Source organism: Monomorium pharaonis, chromosome 3 (assembly GCF_013373865.1).
Source record: "Monomorium pharaonis isolate MP-MQ-018 chromosome 3, ASM1337386v2, whole genome shotgun sequence".
Taxonomy (NCBI): domain Eukaryota; kingdom Metazoa; phylum Arthropoda; class Insecta; order Hymenoptera; family Formicidae; genus Monomorium; species Monomorium pharaonis.
In genome coordinates, this window is record NC_050469.1 from 4120795 (window position 1) to 4140107 (window position 19313).

Here is a 19313-nt window from a genome sequence, read left to right on the forward strand (position 1 = left end):
GTTTATGCCTTTCCCTCGCATTGCACTTTTTGTCTGAAATTTTTCTGAATGTCTATGACCTCTTGGCAAAAGTATTAAAATACAACCACGCATTATACACCTCTAGTTACCAAGTGAACATGATCGTTGTGGAGCATTACGCGAAGTACGAAGAAACTTATAGCGTATAATTTGACGTATCGTAAAGTGTACGATAAAGTACCGTATACAGCACAATAGCCCCCTCTAGCGTAAATGTTACTTCTTGTGGCTCATTCTTACGTTTCTGAAGTTTTGGAACAAACGGCGGACAATTGTTATCAATTAGAGGGGTAGCATTTGTAATAGTTAATGCATTCTTCGGCGAAGCAGCAGGTTGATGTACGCGCATCACAGACATGCGTGGTGGTTGTCTTTTTTCGCAATAGTAGTAAGTGGAATGAGTGTGTCTTCGCATTAGTCTTCAGCATGGACGTTTCCAAACATTCAGGATATAAAGGTATCAAGCGTTGAAGTATTAAATATTTTTTACTTAAAAGTAAAGGTTTTTTAGAAAATTTTCTGGATTATTATTTTGCCTTGTATAAAATATCAATGTTTAATATAATAGGTTGAATGTGAATACTTTATTCTACGAGTGTGATGTGCTTAAATATTCTTGAATATTGCAGTGTAGTTCGTAAATTTTTTGCAATTTCTTAGAAATTGTTAATGCTTAATTTTTAATTACAAACCTGAAACTAAAATCTTTTAAGTCAATATTTTGGATTATTTATTTTAATTTGTTTAATTTTAAAACATAAGTTTCGACAAACGTCTTAACATATAACGACGACTTTATCATGTTGCTAGATTTTACGTGGGCGGTTGAATTAAATCGTTTGGGCTTAGAACTGATTGGATTATGGCCCAAGAACAATGACGTACCTAGGAATAAGTTCGCTTCCGATCTTCGCATTGTTATTATTTTCGTTATAGTGACATTTGTTTCTGGTATACCTCTCGCATGTTCCCTTATACGAGTTTGGGGAGACATGATACTTATGGTAGACAATATTCAAATTACTTTACCTTTACTGGTTGTCTCGTTGAAACTTGTTATTATGCGGTGGAAACAAACAGGTACGATTAGAATATTATCTGTATGGCACACGAAAATATTGAGAAAATTATATTTACTGTATAAAAAGTATAAAGGTTAATACATATTTAAAGGTACTTGCCTTATCTTTTTAAAACGAAAAATGATGTGTGATAATTCTGCAAGTGATTATTTTGCTATATTTCAAAGCAATGTTATCCATCATAAAAATGATGGCAGAAGATTGGATGGAATTGAGGACAGTAAAGGAGAGGGATGTAATGATAGGACGAGCACAAATTGCTAGAAAAATTGTCATCGGCGGATACGTCCTAATGGTCTTGGCGTTCATTATGGTCATCATTCTTCCATACTTTGGTTTATCATTAAGACATGTGACAAACCTCACGGATCTGGGCAGGCCACTGCCGCTGCAAACTTATTACTTTTACGACACACATAACAGTCCGCAATTTGAACTAACATATCTCATTCAAGCTATTACAATCTTTTTGGCTGCTGTAACTTATACTTCGGTAGACGCTTTTCTTGGACTTGTGATTCTTCATCTCAGTGGTCAACTGGAAAATTTCAAAGATCGTGTAGCTAATTTAGCCTCGTACCAAAATTTCATCTATACTTTGAGTAACAACGTAATGAGTCATATGCGACTTATCAGGTATTTACATATACATACATAATAGTATATTGTGTAACAAGTGCGATGAGTCGACTATTGCCCATAAGTGTGAGAAGTGAATACACGAGCCGAAGGCAAGTGGGTTCACTTTATATTAATAGGCGATTAGCACATGATGCCACAATATTTTTGTTATCTGTATGTCGAAAGATGATCCTTGAATTTGAATTGACAAATGAGAAAAGAACTACTTTCGACGCACATATAAATAAAGTATTTTTATTATTGTAACTATATGATTATAAGAAAGTAAAAGATTAAAATAAAGTATAATTAAATTAATAATGACCCATAATTCTGTTTTTATTTTTAATTTAAAATTTTTTTATTTAAAAAATATTATTAAAACAGGTATTATTTTTAAGCATATTATCAAAAAAATAATATTTAAATAATTATACATTAAAATTACTTACACTTTTTATCTTAAAATTTGAAACAGTTATTTTTCATATCATTAAAATTTTAATTTTTTTTATATAAAATTGATTTGATGTAAAATTTCTTATTATTTACTTTTACTAGAATGTAAATAATTGTAAAAAATAAAAATAAAATAAAATAATAAATTTATTAAAATACGATAAGTATCTTTTGTTCTTTTGTAATAAATAACATAGAAAATATAAAAAAATCTTTTATATTAATGTTATTAATATAATAATTTTATATATTTTTTAATTTATTATAAAAAATTTAAATATATAATTTTTCAAACATACTCTTAGGTTTACCAATATTATTGAAAACATCTTCACGTTAATGATGTTGGGCTTAATACTTTATTTTAGCATTCTATTTTGTCTACATGGATTCTTATTACTTACAGTAAGTTTAAACAAAATATCAATTAAAAATATTGACATTTTGTGTACTTTACTTCTTAAAAAACATTCTTCATCTTCTTATTTTTCTTCAGTTTACAATGTACAGATTATTGACATATCAACTGGCATTAATTAATCTTTATTAATTAGCAAAGTATATTTTTCAGGTGATTACTGAAGAAAGTGATTTTTCTTTCGCACGGTTATGTTATCCACTAATTAGTATTTCCATTTTGCTTTCGCATGCTTTTCTTCATTGCGGTGCGGGAGAGATTGTAACAATGCAAGTAAGACTTTCAAACTTAATTTTTTAAAATAATTTATAAATTCCTGTGACAAAAAAGAATACATACCATAACACAACATAACATATCAATATTTTTTTATATGTATATGCATTAAGTGTGGAAAAGTATATCGTGCTATGTGTGATCTTGAATGGTATAAACTGGAACCGAAAAAAGCTAGACTCCTTATTTTATTAACGATGCGAACTAGCCAACCTCTTCGCATCACTGCAGGAAAAATACTTCCACTTACGATGATTACATTCTGCAGTGTAAGGATTATTAATAACTTATCTGAAATCTAGAAATTATAAATTACTTTATTTTATGAAACTGTTTTTGAAGAAAATATTTGTTTTTATTACTGTTTACTCTTTTTAAAATAAAAATTTAGAAAAAATTTTTTTAAGTATTTAGTTCCGTTTTATTTTTACTCTTTCTATTTCTTTTATTAGAAAAGTATTTAATCACTATAATACACATAAATGACATAATAAGACAATAAAACAATTACGTATATTTAAGTATTATTACAAAATGTTTTTTATCTTTAAAACATTTAATTGTATATTTATATTAATTGAAAACTTTATTTTATTATCTGTTAATATATCGAACATTACAGATGTTGAAAACATCAGCTGGCTATATATCATTTCTATTGGCAAATCGAAAATGAAGAAGTTTCAGTATATCACGCTAGTACAATTACATCATACAAGGATAAGTATAGTAATTTCCAAAAGAACAAGTTATATTAAGTAACAAAGTTATATTAATTATAGAAATAAAATATTTACATATAATACAAAATGTTTCATATTTTATACATTTTAAATTAATATTTATTTCAATTTATAGTGATTAAATACTTTTCTAATAAAAGAAATAGAAAGAGTAATTTTTCGTAATTTTTATAAACAAAGACTTTATACAAATATTTTTTTATATTACATAATACAACATTTTTTCAGTGATGTATAATTATAAAAAGATTAGACTTATATACTGTCTGAAACTTTTACCATTACGTTTTACTATTTCTACGAGTTTTGCTGAATTTTTGACATTTTTTCTGTATTGCAAAAAAATTATTACAAAGTATGACAGTATTATAAAAACTACTATTATTTGATAGAAAAAACTACTATTATTTGATACACATATATATACATATATATTATATATACATATGTATATAATTATATTTTGAATAATATTTATTAATTTGTATAGAATATTTGATATATTTAACAAAATAAAAGCACAATATAAGAACTCGATATTCATGACAATTTAACTCATTATTTCGAATATATTTTCTCTGATAAATACAAAACGAATAAACGATATTTCAAACATTCAGCAAAATTTATTACTATCTACAGCAAAAGTGTATAAACTGCGACCGAGGCGTGGGAATATAGCAGGTGTACATAAACATGCTTTCTTACCAACTACATATCTATCTGTTAATACGGAATACCTTATATCCCAAAACGTTTTTCATGATGTTCAGGGCAGAAAACTTGTTGAAAACATAAAACGAGGGTCACGCAATGCAGAATATTTAAAACGCTTGGTCCAACTTTATTGTTCACCCTCTCGAGAATTATTGATAATTGAATTACATATGTGGGCTTCTTAATACTTCTTTCTAAATAGAAAACATTTTTTTATGAAAGAGGAATAACTACTAGTCTATAGATAACATTCGACATGGTTGGTGCAAAATATACGGGATATCAAGGTTTTTGCTATTGTAATTCTTGTAACTGCAATTTGAAAAAAAATAATGTTGTGAAAATATATTTATTTATATATATTTGTAAACATTAACTAAGCACTTAATATTTTTTTTTATCGTTAAAGAAAAACTTCCCTTTAATTGTTTTTTACAGTGTCATTTACTTTGGTTAGAATTGTATGTGAATAATTATAACAGAAATTCAATTACATATCTAATTATAATAAATGAGAATTGATTTTTTTAGAATCCATTAATTTGTTATTCTCTATATGGAAAAAATAACGTTGCATTAACATCATTTTTTTAATTAAAAATAATATTAATATTAATGTAAAACTTTATGCTCATTTTATAGTGTTTATTTATTATTAATACTATATTAATTATCTTTATTAAATTAACAATATTATTTTCGATTATTAAGTCTTGTATTGATTCATTAATTTTCTCTATAGACAAATAATCTTCAACATTGCATAATTAATAGGTGATTTTTATTAATAAGAGAAAATGACTCATAAGTATACATCATATTATAATTAATAATTCACAGTTTTTTCAATATTTCATTTGCTTAATATATTTTATTAAAAAAACACGATATTTTACACATTTTATTTTAATTCTAATGGATGTGTTTATGTATAGTATATTTATGTATAGTATGATTATATGTATGATACTTTACATAAGCCTTGACTTATTAAGGTTTCTGCAGGTAGATTTCGAATGGGCAGTGAAACTAAATCGTATTATCTTAGAAATTATTGGACTTTGGCCTAAAACTGCGCAAAACTCTCGACAAAAGTTAATTTGCAATTTTCGGGTGCTCATTGTTTTCCTAGCAGTAACGTGTGGCGTTTTGATTCCTTCCGTACATTCATTAATAAGAATTTATGGAGATATCATGCTCATGACAGACAATTTAATATTTACTTTGCCAGCTATAAGCTGTTCGATTAGAATCGCGATTTTTTGGTGGAAGAAGGAAGGTAGATATAATTAAAAGTTAAATCCTTAAGAGAAAAAAGAGAGAGTGAGTGAGTGAGAGAGAGAGAGAGAGAGAGAGAGAGAGAGAGAGAGAGAGAGAGAGAGAGAGAGAGAGAGAGAGAGAGAGAGAGAGAGAGAGTAAGTTACAAAAAGAAATGTAGAACAAATAAAATACAAATAATTCAATTTATATTAAATAATATAAAAAATCTATTTATAAATTATAATTATAGTGCAATAAAAAATTTAAGATTATATATAGAAGACAATAAAAGTCATATTAATCTAATATCTATCTTCTTATAACACTTTTTAATGCTCAGTATTTATATTGACATAGGTACTTTCTCTAATCTGATTTAGCTATACTTTAAAATATTTTATTCACTTTTGAAGCTGTTATACCGATCATGAATATGATCGCAGAGGATTGGATAAAATCGAAAAGTGCGCAGGACAAGAACATTATGATTAAACGAGCGCAGACTGCACGCATTATTATTACTTGCGCATACTACATAATGGGAATAGCATGCCTCTTCATTATTGTTCTCCCGGGAGTCTTTGGAATATCAATGAGAATAACGCCCAATATTACTGATCCTGGCAGACCATTGCCTCTACAAACGTATTATATTTATGACATAACTAGAAGACCCCAGTACGAATTAACATTTATTAGTCAATCTATTTACATTCTTCTTTCCATTATGGCTTATACTGGAATCGACAATTTTCTTGGGCTACTAATTTTCCACATATGCGGCCAATTGGACATTATCAAAAATCGTTTGACACATTTGGATAAATATACCAATTCTCATGATATGTTAAAGAACTGTATAACAAAACACATTCGTTTACTTAGGTCTGATATTTATATTTATAATCTATGTGATATATATGATTAATCAGATACATCTAATATTATTTATTTTATAGTGCTATTAACATTATTGAAGATACATATAACATAACACTGCTAATGTTATTTGTATACTTTGCAATACTTTTTGCTTTTTATGGTTTCCGAATAATTAATGTAAGTATTCGATTAAAAATAAAACTTCGCATATTTGCGTAAAGTAATCATTCATAAGAAAGATAATAAAAGTCATATGTTTTAATATTTAACTTGCATGATAATTTTATTATAAATATTTAATCTACTATTAATATTACATCTTTATTATGATTTACTTAGCTATTTGATGAAGAAAATCATTTATCTGTCACTCAATTGATATATTTTATATCTGGCGTTATCAATTTATTTATGCATATGTGCTTATATTGTGCTTTAGGAGAGATTTTGATGGCTCGGGTAAGTTTCATTTTTTTATTATAAAAGCGATGTGAATTATGTATTATGCAGTTACGAATATATAATAATAAATATACAAATAATTTTTAAAAAATTCTTAATTAACAATATTTTTACAACATTTTTACAACATTTGTGCATTACTTATATTTGTAGAAAAATTAAATAATTATTTATGTAATATTAACATATATTTAATAATAATTCAAAATTATTAAACAAGGCCTAGCAGACAATAATTTAAAATAGTGAAAACAAATGGTTAAAAGTTAAACTAAATTGTGGTAATATAAAAAATAAACTCAATGTATGTAAACAAAATGTATTGTAATAATGTAAAACAAAATAAAAGTTTTTTACAAAATATTAATTGACAAACAATAAAATTTTAATATTTTACAATATAATATAAAATAAAATAATGCAAAAGTAATATAACACAAATATATTAAATTAGATAGTATTATATAATGTATGTTTTCTAAAAATATTTTGTTGTTTACAATTATTCAATTCTCTTTTGTCATAACTTTCATTTATATTTCGAAATGTTCTATCCTGTTTTTTATATTATTCACATGCAAAAATTTAAATATATGAAAGATATTCTTTAATATTAAAAATTATATAAAATATTTTAAAATATATGTCCAATTTTTGTTTTATCAATTTTTAAAACTTGCAATTACATATTATAAAGTTAAGTTTTGCCTTTGTTTGGCACATTTACATAATGCACAATCTGCTTATTAATTTACGGCGATTAAATATATTGTTACGCGCGCTGTCCGGTATACTCTTCGACCGCGAGTCAGTTGTCAACTGACTCACGGTTTTAAAGAGTATACCGGGCAGCGCGCGTAACACTATGTATATAACCGAATATGTATAATAATCATAGAAGAATGTGTATAATAATCTAAATGTATATCACAATAATATTCAAATAACATTTTTAAGTGTAGTGAAATATATTATGCAGCATACTGTAGCGAATGGTATTGCATGGATCCAAAAATTACAAGGGACTTTTTGTTTCTATTAATGAGAGGCACAAAACTGGTATATCTTACTGCTGGAAAAGTATTTCCTATGACAATGGTCACATTTTGCAGTGTAAAATATTTAAATGTTTGATTATAATGGATTAGTGAAAGATCATCAATACTGGCATAGACCTTTTAAAATACACCTTCTCTTATTTCTCGAAAATTAAACATTGCGCTGTATTGATACTGAATCTAAAATTTACTAAAACAAAATCTAATTTAACTTAAATATTGCCTGTACAAGATTAATGAGACAATTTATAATTTACAAAAACAAAATGATGTGCCAGTATTAGTGACCTACTTTTATTGCATTTTAAAGAATTTAATTGTCACAAAAAATTCAATCAAATTTCACACATAGTAATTTTTAAGTAGAGAAAAGGCACCGAATTTGAAACAGTTTCCTAATAAATTAGAACTCCCTTATTTCTTGGAAACTAAACATCACACCGAATACTGATAAAAATATAATCTGTTTAGTTAATTAAAGAAATAAAAACCTATATTTCAGACATTCTTAACTTTTTCTATTTAAAATTCTATTTAAAGACAAATTCGTAAAAAACGAGAGTTATATTTGCACAATTATATCTCTTAAGCAAGCCTAACGGAATAACATTGGATCTGTAGTAACTATAATACATAATTCAGATAAAATTTATAAATCAATAAAATGTAATATAAATACTTTAATTGTATACGCATTTCAAATTAGGCGCTCATTTCGTCAGATGCCCTGTTTGACATGTGCCACGAAAACATTAATTATTTAAAAAATACGAAACAGTATTATAAAAATTACTATACTATTTGATAGAAGATACTTTCTAATTTGTATTTCTGTTTTCAACATTGGTTTTTTAACTATTTTTAAAAAAATATTTTCCATAAACAAAGTGGAGTTCCAAATTCGGCGCCTTTTTCCCCAATAATTTTTTGTTACACGTCAAAAGTGGTCCTTTTTCTATCCCTTCTTCGTATAGAAAGTCGACGATTTTCTACGAACAATTTTCTCACACATGTAACTCATTATCGCACCATTCAAGCTTGCAAAAATATTGTGTAAAATATTTCCGCACGACTGTTCTTGCACGCTTAATCTTTTTTCGCTATCTGTGCATCAAAAGTGGTCCTTTTCTTACGTATCTGCATTTCTCACTCAAGGACCAACATTTCGATGCATAAATAACAAAAAATATTGTGTACGACATGTGCAGATTGGCTGTTGTACCACACGTGTGGGTACTTACGAGCATTTAACCGACTCACCGCACTACACTGAAAGACCCATTTGGTTGAATAAAACAAAATGTGTTAGTTGAACCATGTTGTTTAATTGAATTTGTAATTTGTTTGCATAGACAAAAAATTATGTTATCATAAACAAGTACAATGTTATAGTAATCAAATTTTTTGCTTGCATAAACTTGTTTGCTTCAAGTAAATTTTATAGTTACAATAGCGAACGCATTCATCTTACTGTATCTTAAACAATTGTGTTTGTTGCTTTAATCAAATTGTATAGGCCGATTTCCACTTAGCCAACATCCATGAGCGACCACTGCTGTGCTGTAGCACTTGCAAAATAGCGAACTCACGTGTTCGTGAGATATAAATTGCGATAGTATAATTCCTCTTTTTGAAGGTAATTCTTTTGAAGGTATTTCATTTTCCTAATCACAAACATAAGATTTTGATTAGTCAAAATGCAATTAGTTGCATGGCTCAATTTCTTGCAATTAATATATCTTAAAATATTTCAATATTTTCTTTTTTCCAATGTAAAACACATGAAAAGAGAAAGATATCGAGATATCTCAAAATATTGACATGTCCAGGCATTTGTGCCGGTCAATATACATGCAATGGTCTTTAGTCACATCCAATTGTTCTGATCTATCTGAGAGACAGATCAGACATACTTATATTCGTCTAAGGGTTCTTGCACGATACCAGGCAACAGGCAATAGGACCAAGAAAGAAAGAATTTTTTCTTTTATTATTTTCTGTTTTTATTACCTGTTTTTGTAACCTGGCATTGTACAAGGGATCTAACGCCAATGATATATTATTTGTGCATTTTACTTCCAGTTGCATTAAAAAAATAATTGTTGAGTAAAGTCTCTATGAGCGAATCAAATAAATCTCTTGTTTGGATATGGGCCAAATATTTTGACACAATAAAATAACTTAATTGAAAAAATTAGTACTATTAATATATAAATTTGGTTTAATGAACAAAGATTGTCTTAGATATCAACTCAAAATTTTGTCCCACACAATTTATAATTTGGTTCATTCAATCTAATTTTTATGTTAATATTACAAAAATTTCCAACTAAATAGTTTTGTTGCGTCAACCAATGTATTTGTTTGCCCATTTACAAACAAGAGATTAGTTAATTCAATTAAATGTTGTTTTTTTCAACCAAATGGGTTTCTCAGTGTAGTTGCATCTATTCACATCTTTGCCTTTAATACCACACTCACATTGTATCACATGCACGTCATCTTACCACACGCATATAACTCTCACAGAATTACCAATATTTCTTCGCCCTCTCGCGACACGCATACAGTAATTCTCACAAATTATTGACATTTCGTCGCTTTCGCAATCCTAACTTAGGCTAAACTCATGAGCACTCGCATTCGTGGACAATACTCAACTTGCTGCACTTGTAAATTGTAACATTATACATATATTTTATATATTTTATTTTTTTGCGTATAAATGTGTAATATTAAACTTTGTAATTACATTATCTTATTAATTGTAATACTACTAACAAATACATATTTTTCAGTTAATAAAAACATCAGCTGGTTATATATCCATTTTACATACAACAAAAAGTTTAAATGAGGGATATAAATATGATTATTTTAGATAGGCAAGTTTTAATAGAACACAATAGTTTAATATCTGAACAAGCGTTTATATTTATTTAGTTACAAGTAAAATTATAAATCTGAGTTAATCGAAATGTAATGCATATTTTATTAAAGTTACAAATTTGGATTTAGAATAAAGTTTAAATTTATAAAAACCTTTTTCTCCTATAAAAATTAAACTGTTTGAAATCTAATCCATTAGGAATTATTACGATAGAAATGATATTTTTAATTGTTTATTATTTGCCTTTTTTATACATATTATGTTAAGTATTTTATAATGTGATAATATTTTCATTGTTCATCACAGAAATGTTTTAATGCTGGTTGATTCAATTTTTATTTATTTTGACTTGATTGTTGTGTAACTCAACTTATGGAATTATTTCAAAGCATCATTTTTTTCATTAAAAAAATATTTTTAAATGTACCATAGTGGAAATACATACACACACATATGTACACACACACACACACACACACACACACACACACACACACACACATTATACATATATGTGTATGTATATATTATATTTTTAATAACATTTATTAGTTTATAAAGAATATTTGATATATTCATCAAAATAAAAGCACATATTTTATTTTATAAGAACTCGATGTTTATCACAATTCAATTCATTATTACGAAGATATTTTCTCTGATAAATACAAAACGAATAAACGATATTTTAAACATTCCGTAAAATTTATTACTATCTATAGCAAAAGTATAAACTGCAACCGAGGCGTGGGAATACAACATATGTACATAAAATGCTTTCTTGGCAACTACATATGATATCTACCTGTTAATATGAAACTTTTTGTTCCAAAACGTTTTTCATGATGTTCAAGGCAGAAAACTTGTCGAAAACATAAAACAAGGGTCACGCAATGCAGAATATTTAAAACCTTTGCAAGTTTATCATTCGCCCTCTTGAGAATTATTGATAATTAAATTACATATGCATGAGCAAAACTTCCTTCTAAATCGAAGGTATAACGCTCTTTCATGAAAATGAAATAGCTACCAGTCCGCAGATGGCATTTGATATGGATGGTTCAAAATATATTGGATATCAAGGTTCTCGCTGTTGTAAATGTTGTAACTGCAATTTTAAAAAAAATAACGTTATAAAAATGTATTTATGATGTGTATATTTGTGAACTTTAACTAAGCACTTAATATCTTCTTTCATCATTGTTAAGAAAACTTTCTTTTAATAGCCTCTTACAGTGTCATATTAATCTAATTAAAATTGTACTAAATGATTATAACAGAAAATCAATTATATATATCTAATTAAAGTGAATTATAATTGGCACTTTAAAATCCATCAATTTATTATTCTCTAAATAGAAAAATAGCCTTGTATTAGTAGCATTTGTTTAATTAGAAATAATCTTGTTAATGTAATACGTAATTTTCATTTAGTAAACTATATTTGTTCATTGTTAATATTGTTTTAATTATACTTATTAAATTAAAGATTATTTTCAATTATTAAGTCTTGCTAATGATACATTAATTTTCTCTATAAATAAATAATCTTCAAACTTGCATAATTACACAATTACACTGTCTGACAAAATTTGACTTTTTTGTAACACGAATCCGAATAGTTATTTCCGACGTATTTTTACCTGCTGAATACAAATCCGTTGTCAAAAGTTGGTTATCACATCACAATTTTGAGAAAAACGGCATCAAAGAAATTAAAAATAATTTCGAGAGTTTTTAAGACGTTATAATACTGGCATTAAATTTGTTAAACAAATTTTGTTAATATCCTTCGAAAATATCGACTTTTAGCTTTAGAATGCATTTTGTTTCGTTTCGATACTTTTTATTGCCGAGATATCTGAACTTTTGCACTTAGATTACGGACGGTTTTTTCAATATTCTATTTGTTACATATATTGTTAAAAAATTATATTTTATATATATTATTCCAATTCTAAAAAATTTGTTTATGTATATTTATGATTATATGATACTTTACATGAGCCTTGACTTATTAAGGTTTCTGCAGGTAGATTTCGAATGGGCAGTGAAACTAAATCGTATTATCTTAGAAATTATTGGACTTTGGCCTAAAGCTGCACAAAATTCTCGACAGAAGTTAATTTGCAATTTTCGGGTGCTCATCGTTTTCCTAGCAGTAACGTGTGGCGTTTTGATTCCTTCCGTGCATTCATTAATAAGAATTTATGGAGATATCATGCTCATGACAGACAATTTATTATTTACTTTGCCAGCTATAAGCTGTTCGATTAGAATCGCGATTTTTTGGTGGAAGAAGGAAGGTAGATATAATTAAAAGTTATATCCTTAAGAGAGAGAATTTTCTCTTAAAATTTACCATTAAAATCTAGTAATTATGAAATAATATGTGACCTCGAGGAATTTTATTATAATTTTAGTAAAATTTACTATATATATTTTATATATTATAATAAATTTTACTATACTTTTAGCAAATTTTATTAAAAAGTATAGTAAAATTCTTCGAGGTCACACATTATTCCACAATTACCAGATTTTGAAAGTAAATTTTAAAAGAAAATTCTCTCCGTGTAAAATATCATAGAACAAATAAAGTAAAATAATTTTATTTATATTAAATAATGTAAAACATCTGTTTAGAAATTATGATTATAGTGCAATAAAAAATCTCAGATTATAAAATTTATTTTTATTACTTACATATTATTTCTGTTATTAAAATTACAATAGAAATCATATTAATCTAATATCTGTCTTCTTATAATACTTTTTATTGCTCAGTATTTATATTGGCATAGGTTCTCTGTTTAATCTGATTTAGCTATAGTTTAAAATATTTTATTCACTTTTGAAGCTGTTATACCAATCATAAATATGATGGCAGAGGATTGGATAAAATCGAAAAATGCGCAGGACAAGAACATTATGATTAAACAAGCGCAAACTGCACGTATTATTATTACTTGTGCATACTATATAATGGGAATAGCATGCTTTTTTATTATTGTTCTCCCGGGAGTCTTTGGAATATCAATGAGAATGACACCGAATATTACTGACCCTGGCAGACCAATGCCTATACAAACGTATTACATTTATGACATAACTAAAAGACCCCAGTACGAACTAACGTTAATTAGTCAATCTATTTACATTCTTCTCTCCATTATGGCTTATACTGGAATCGACAATTTTCTCGGACTAGTAATTTTCCATATATGCGGCCAATTGGACATTCTAAAAAATCGTTTGATACATTTGGATAAATATACCAATTCTCGTGATACGTTAAAAAAATGCGTAACAAAACACATTCGTTTACTTAGGTCTGACATTTATACTTATATTCTATACAAAATAAATGATTAGTCAGATACATCTAATATTATTTATTTTATAGTGCTATTAACATTATTGAAGATACATATAACATAACACTGCTAATGTTATTTGTATATTTTGCAATACTCTTCGCTTTTTATGGTTTCCGAATAATTAATGTAAGTATTTGATTATGAATGAAATTTCACATATTTACACTAAGTAATCGTTAACAAAAAAGATAATAAAAGTATTATATGTTTTTATTTAATTAGCATAATAATTTTATTATAAATGTTTAAAGTATTATTAACATGAAAATATTATTTTTTTATTATATGTGATTTACTTAGTTGTTTGATGGAAAAAATGATTTATCTGTTACTCAATTGATATATTTTATAACCAACGTTTTCAATATATTTATGCATATGTGCTTGTATTGTGCTTTAGGAGAAATTTTGATGGCTCGGGTAAGTTTTTTTTTATTATATTATAAAAGCGATGTGAATTACGAATTATATAGTTATTATTAAATAATTTATTTAAATAATTTTGATTAATATTCTATCAACATTGATGCATTAATTATATATAGAAGAATTTAACAATTTTTTAATACTATATTTTATACTATAATATATTAAAATATAGTCAATAATAATTTTAGACTATTAAACAATATTCACTAGACAATAATTTAAAATAGTAAAAACAAACGTTTAATGGTTAATTGAATAGTAATTATATGCAAAATAAACTCGTTATACAAACAAAATGTATTATAATTGTAAACGTTTTGATTTCTGATAGACATTCTTTTGTATCTAAAAAGTTATTTTATTATACAAATATAATGTCGCTCACAAATATCTATTATAAAAAATTTGTGTAAGTGTAATATAGTTATATGTTAATCGTACTGTCATATTTATTGTAAAACTTTTATTAGAAATTTTTCAATTGGCAGAAACCTGTAATTAACGGTAGAAAAATGGAAAGTTCTTTAATCTGTATTTTTTGGTGGAAAGACAGAATTCTAAATAATAAAGTTTAAAGAAATTTTAAATTTGTTTAAATTGTACCAAACTAATAAGGATGTATTTTTTAAGAGATTGCCACAAACAAGTAAACTTTCTATATCCTTCTATTTCAATTGAAACAAGACTTTGTGAAATGACGAATTCGTAAGACGTATTTCTTAATTATTTAAATAAAGTCAAATATGTTTTTGATAACATTATATGCAAAATGTATAAAAAATTTTGGAATCCTAGAATGTCTAAAAAAAGTCGTATGAAAAAATATAAAAGTTAATTGCTGGATTTATTAATATCTATATATTAATCTTATTGGACTTTGTATAAAGTCAAAGAAATCGAAACAAGATTGAACTTTGAATTTTTTATCTTAAATTTTTTAAATAAAAGACCTGATTTTTTAATTATATATTTCTATAACGGAGACGTGTTTTTAAAGCATTATAATGTATCTTCTTTTTATTAATCATTCATATTAATAGTTTTTTACATACTTTTTAATACCATTACAATTTAAACAAGTAGTTTGAAATTTATCCAAATTTTCAAAATTTTTATCTTTTCTATAATCTCTAAAATAAAAACTAAAATTAATTCCCTTTTTTAATCGTAATTACAAAACTATATAAATTGAAAATTTTTTGACAAAAGCTTTTCAATAATGTAACATCATAATTTCAATATACTTAAAGAAATTTTTTAATTATAAGTAGCAACAATACATTTGCATTTATAATAAATTAACTTTATATGTTAAGTACTGAAAATAAACTGACAAAGTCCGAAAAAATTGCAATTATAATACATATGCAGTTGTTTTAATATAATGCATTTGTATAATAATTGTTTATTTTGAATATAAACACCATAAACTAGCTTAACTAATAGCCTTTTGCTTTAAGTATTTTAAATAATAACTTAGTTTAAATTTTATTAAATACATTATTTAATATAAAAATGTAAATTGTGTCTTATTAAAACATATGAAATAAAACATTCTCAACATAAGAGATCAGTATTTAAAACAATTTCTTTAAAAAATAAAAATTAAACGTTGTATTTTAACTACATATGCTAACAATTTATAAATTATAAAAATATGTGATATAATTAATAATCATTGGTTAATTTTTATTTAGTTGTGATTAATGCATATAGGAATTTTGTAAAAATCCATTGTGTAATATATTGTAAAAAGTAACAGAAAAGATATTTAAAAATTAATGTAAAAGTTCTATACAAATTATTGATATATAATGAATAAAATTTTAATATATATTTTACAATATAATATAAAATAATATAACATAAAACTAACACAATAGTACAAATACGTTAAATTAGAAAATATTTTATATATTCTAAACATATTTTCGTGTTTACAATTAATCAATTCTTTTGTCACAACTTTTATTTATATTTAAAAACATTTTATCCTATTTTTAAGACATATTATTCATGTGTAAAAATTTAAACATGTAAAGAATAATCTTTAATTATAAAAATTTATTATATTATAAAACTTTTTTAAATATGTCCAATTTGTTTTCTAAATTTTTAAAAATTTACAATTACATATTATGCAATTAGGTTTTGCTTTTGTCCGGCACATTTATACATATAATAAACAATACGCTTATTAATTCACAGTAATTCTAAATGTATATAATAATCATAGTATTCTAAATGTATATAATAATAACAGTATTTAAAAATATTCTTAACATTTTTAAGTGTAGTGAAATATATTATGCAGCATACTGTAACGAATGGTATTGTATGGATCCAAAAATTACAAAGGACTTTTTGTTTCTATTTCTAAGAGGTACTAAACCGGTTTATCTTACTGCTGGAAAAGTGTTTCCTATGACAATGGCCACATTTTGCAATGTAAAATGTTTTAATGTTTAATTGATTTAAAAAAAATCATCAATACTGGCACGGGCCTTCTAAAACGCACTCTCTAATTTCTCGGAAATTAAACATTGCGTTGCATTAATATCTACTAAAAAAATATGATTAATTGCTTAGACAATTAGGAAAACATGAAGTATTTGTAAAATCGATAAAAAATGTTTTATGACAAAGTAAAATCTTTTAAAAATTCTTATATATTTTAATTTGTAAATATCATTTACAAGTAACTTATGGTAAAGGAAAAGAAGAAAAATAACTTACTATGCTAAATTTGAAGTCAAATTTCATAAGTGTTTATTTTCGATTATGTAGCAAAAATATTAATTACAATTAATGTTTTGTTTTATAATAAATTTTATAATTATTATAAAATATAAAATATAAAAAATATAAAAAATAAAGTAAAAATTTCAGTATTATTTGATAAGAAACACTTTGTAGTTTACGGTAAAGTTATATTTTCAGTAAAGTTCTTCTATTTTAAGAAATACTGACAAAGTAAAAAAGTGCCAGTTTGATGACCTACCTCTGTTGCATTTTAAATAATTTAATTAACAAAAATTTTAATAAAATCCTACACGTAGGAATTTATAATAATTTTATATATTCTATATATTTTATTTTATTGCACATAAATATGTAATATTAAACTTTGTAATTATATTATGCTATTAATTGTATATGTAAATATGTATGTATACATACATATATATATGTATATATATAATATTACTAACAAATATATATTTTTCAGCTAATAAAAACATCAGCTGGTTATATATCCGTGTTACATACAACTAAAGGTTATTAAATATAGAACAAAATATATTTTAGATATTAGGCAATTTTTAATAAAACACAATAGTTTAAAAACTAAACAAGTGTTTATATTTTAGTTGCAAGTAAAATTATAAATCTTGAGTTAATCTAAATGCAACGCGAATTTTATTAGAAGTACAAATTTGGATTTATATTAAAGTTTATCTCTACAGAAACCTTTTCATGTTATAAAAATTAAATTGTAATTAATTATTTATAATCCAGCTTTTTAATTCACATTTAGAAATAAACACTTATTACTTGTAATATTAATTTGAATTAGCAACATCTGTTAATAGGCATTAAAAAATTTATATCAAAAACTGATAAATTGTTATAAAATATTACTAATATATAGACATATATCATTAACGAAGACGTAGTACAAGCACAGTTTCTGTAATTGATTCTATATCAATTTGCGTGTCTTGGTTTTCCCTAAGTAGTAATCATATGCAACCGATCATGCATGCGTGGGAAAATATTACATGCATTGTATTTTCGCTCACGTTGTTTCTTATGTTTTTGTCAATGACTATTTTGGACAAGGGGTATTAAGAATTATTATGACTATGTGTACTCATACATCTCACATACTACTGTATTTAAAATTATATTATATTATTTATTTAAAAATTCTCATTATGTGCATGCATATGCGACAGATGTTTTTTAGTAAATGATAATTATCGAAAGTTAATGTCAGATCTTGTGTCGTGCGTGCGAGTTTTGTGTGTGTTATTAGTTTTGTTGGCGCGCGATCTACTGAACATAAAACGTGTTATGACATCCACAATATTGTTATTTCGAATAGTATACGCACATAAACTACAGTAAATATCGATTATCTTTGAAAATAATTACGAGAACACATTATTTAGCAATTATTGGAGAAATTATAGCCATTGGCCACGTTTTCCGTATGGCCATCATACCCTGACTTACCCTAAGCTATAACTGATTATAAAAACGTGTGAATATAACAGATGGCGCGAGTCTTTTTCCAACGTGACAACAACCTGTTATTATGAAATTTTTTTCTATGGCATTGCGTGATATTGAGCTGAAATATTGGAAATTACAAACGAGGCGATATAGACTATTTAAAACAACTTTCTGTAACTTTCTTCTTTTGTAAGTTGATCATTAAATATTTTCGAGAAATGGCATAGAGAGCATGCGCGCATGACAGAAACAGATGCCAATCTTCAGATAGCATTCGACATGGACGATTCGAAATATACTGCACATCAAGGTGCGTAGTCTTATGATTGTTGCAATTGAAAAAGACAGTAAATGAAAAATATATATTTATGATACA

General features: G+C 25.5%; 3 protein-coding genes and 1 long non-coding RNA gene across 5 annotated transcripts; 3 read left to right on the forward strand and 1 right to left on the reverse strand.

The window, feature by feature from the left end:
* The first annotated feature begins 5 nt into the window (after nt 1–5).
* On the forward strand, nt 6–3758 carry LOC105832131 (odorant receptor 43a). The gene is made up of 7 exons (XM_012672800.3): nt 6–478; nt 832–1101; nt 1271–1739; nt 2489–2588; nt 2755–2874; nt 2991–3146; nt 3500–3758. Exons 1-7 carry the CDS (start codon nt 331–333, stop codon nt 3551–3553), a joined length of 1317 nt encoding a protein of 438 aa, XP_012528254.2. The 5' UTR covers nt 6–330; the 3' UTR covers nt 3554–3758.
* Nucleotides 3055–11772, reverse strand: LOC118644822. 2 transcript variants are annotated; one of them, XR_004962602.1, is made up of 3 exons: nt 11695–11772; nt 4361–4531; nt 3055–3175 (listed from the first exon to the last, which is right to left on the reverse strand). It is a non-coding gene; the product is annotated as an uncharacterized LOC118644822 (long non-coding RNA). The 2 variants fall into 2 exon arrangements; XR_004962601.1 differs by lacking the exon at nt 11695–11772 and adding an exon at nt 6120–6158.
* On the forward strand, nt 4560–11360 carry LOC105837995. Its single transcript, XM_036284445.1, has 7 exons — nt 4560–4624; nt 5347–5616; nt 6011–6482; nt 6557–6656; nt 6819–6938; nt 7899–8054; nt 10798–11360. The coding sequence occupies exons 1-7, from the start codon at nt 4594–4596 to the stop codon at nt 10882–10884; spliced, it is 1236 nt and encodes a 411-aa protein (XP_036140338.1). The 5' UTR covers nt 4560–4593; the 3' UTR covers nt 10885–11360.
* Nucleotides 11773–11929: 157 nt separating the features above from the next.
* LOC105836120 (odorant receptor 49b) lies at nt 11930–18008 on the forward strand. The gene is made up of 7 exons (XM_036284446.1): nt 11930–11972; nt 12926–13195; nt 13750–14221; nt 14296–14395; nt 14570–14689; nt 16991–17146; nt 17928–18008. Exons 1-7 carry the CDS (start codon nt 11930–11932, stop codon nt 17982–17984), a joined length of 1218 nt encoding a protein of 405 aa, XP_036140339.1. The 3' UTR covers nt 17985–18008.
* Nucleotides 18009–19313: the final 1305 nt, after the last annotated feature.

Coding starts and splice junctions, on each gene's coding strand:
- LOC105832131 (XM_012672800.3), top strand. CDS start 331: ATGCATTCTTCGGCGAAGCAGCAGGTTGATGTACGCGCATCACAGACA. Junction 1,740..2,488: donor AGTCATATGCGACTTATCAG/GTATTTACATAT, acceptor ACATACTCTTAG/GTTTACCAATATTATTGAAA. Junction 2,589..2,754: donor ATGGATTCTTATTACTTACA/GTAAGTTTAAAC, acceptor TATATTTTTCAG/GTGATTACTGAAGAAAGTGA.
- LOC105837995 (XM_036284445.1), top strand. CDS start 4,594: ATGGTTGGTGCAAAATATACGGGATATCAAG. Junction 6,657..6,818: donor ATGGTTTCCGAATAATTAAT/GTAAGTATTCGA, acceptor TGATTTACTTAG/CTATTTGATGAAGAAAATCA. Junction 6,939..7,898: donor GAGAGATTTTGATGGCTCGG/GTAAGTTTCATT, acceptor AACATTTTTAAG/TGTAGTGAAATATATTATGC.
- LOC105836120 (XM_036284446.1), top strand. CDS start 11,930: ATGGCATTTGATATGGATGGTTCAAAATATATTGGATATCAAG. Junction 13,196..13,749: donor TTTTTGGTGGAAGAAGGAAG/GTAGATATAATT, acceptor TCACTTTTGAAG/CTGTTATACCAATCATAAAT. Junction 14,396..14,569: donor ATGGTTTCCGAATAATTAAT/GTAAGTATTTGA, acceptor TGATTTACTTAG/TTGTTTGATGGAAAAAATGA.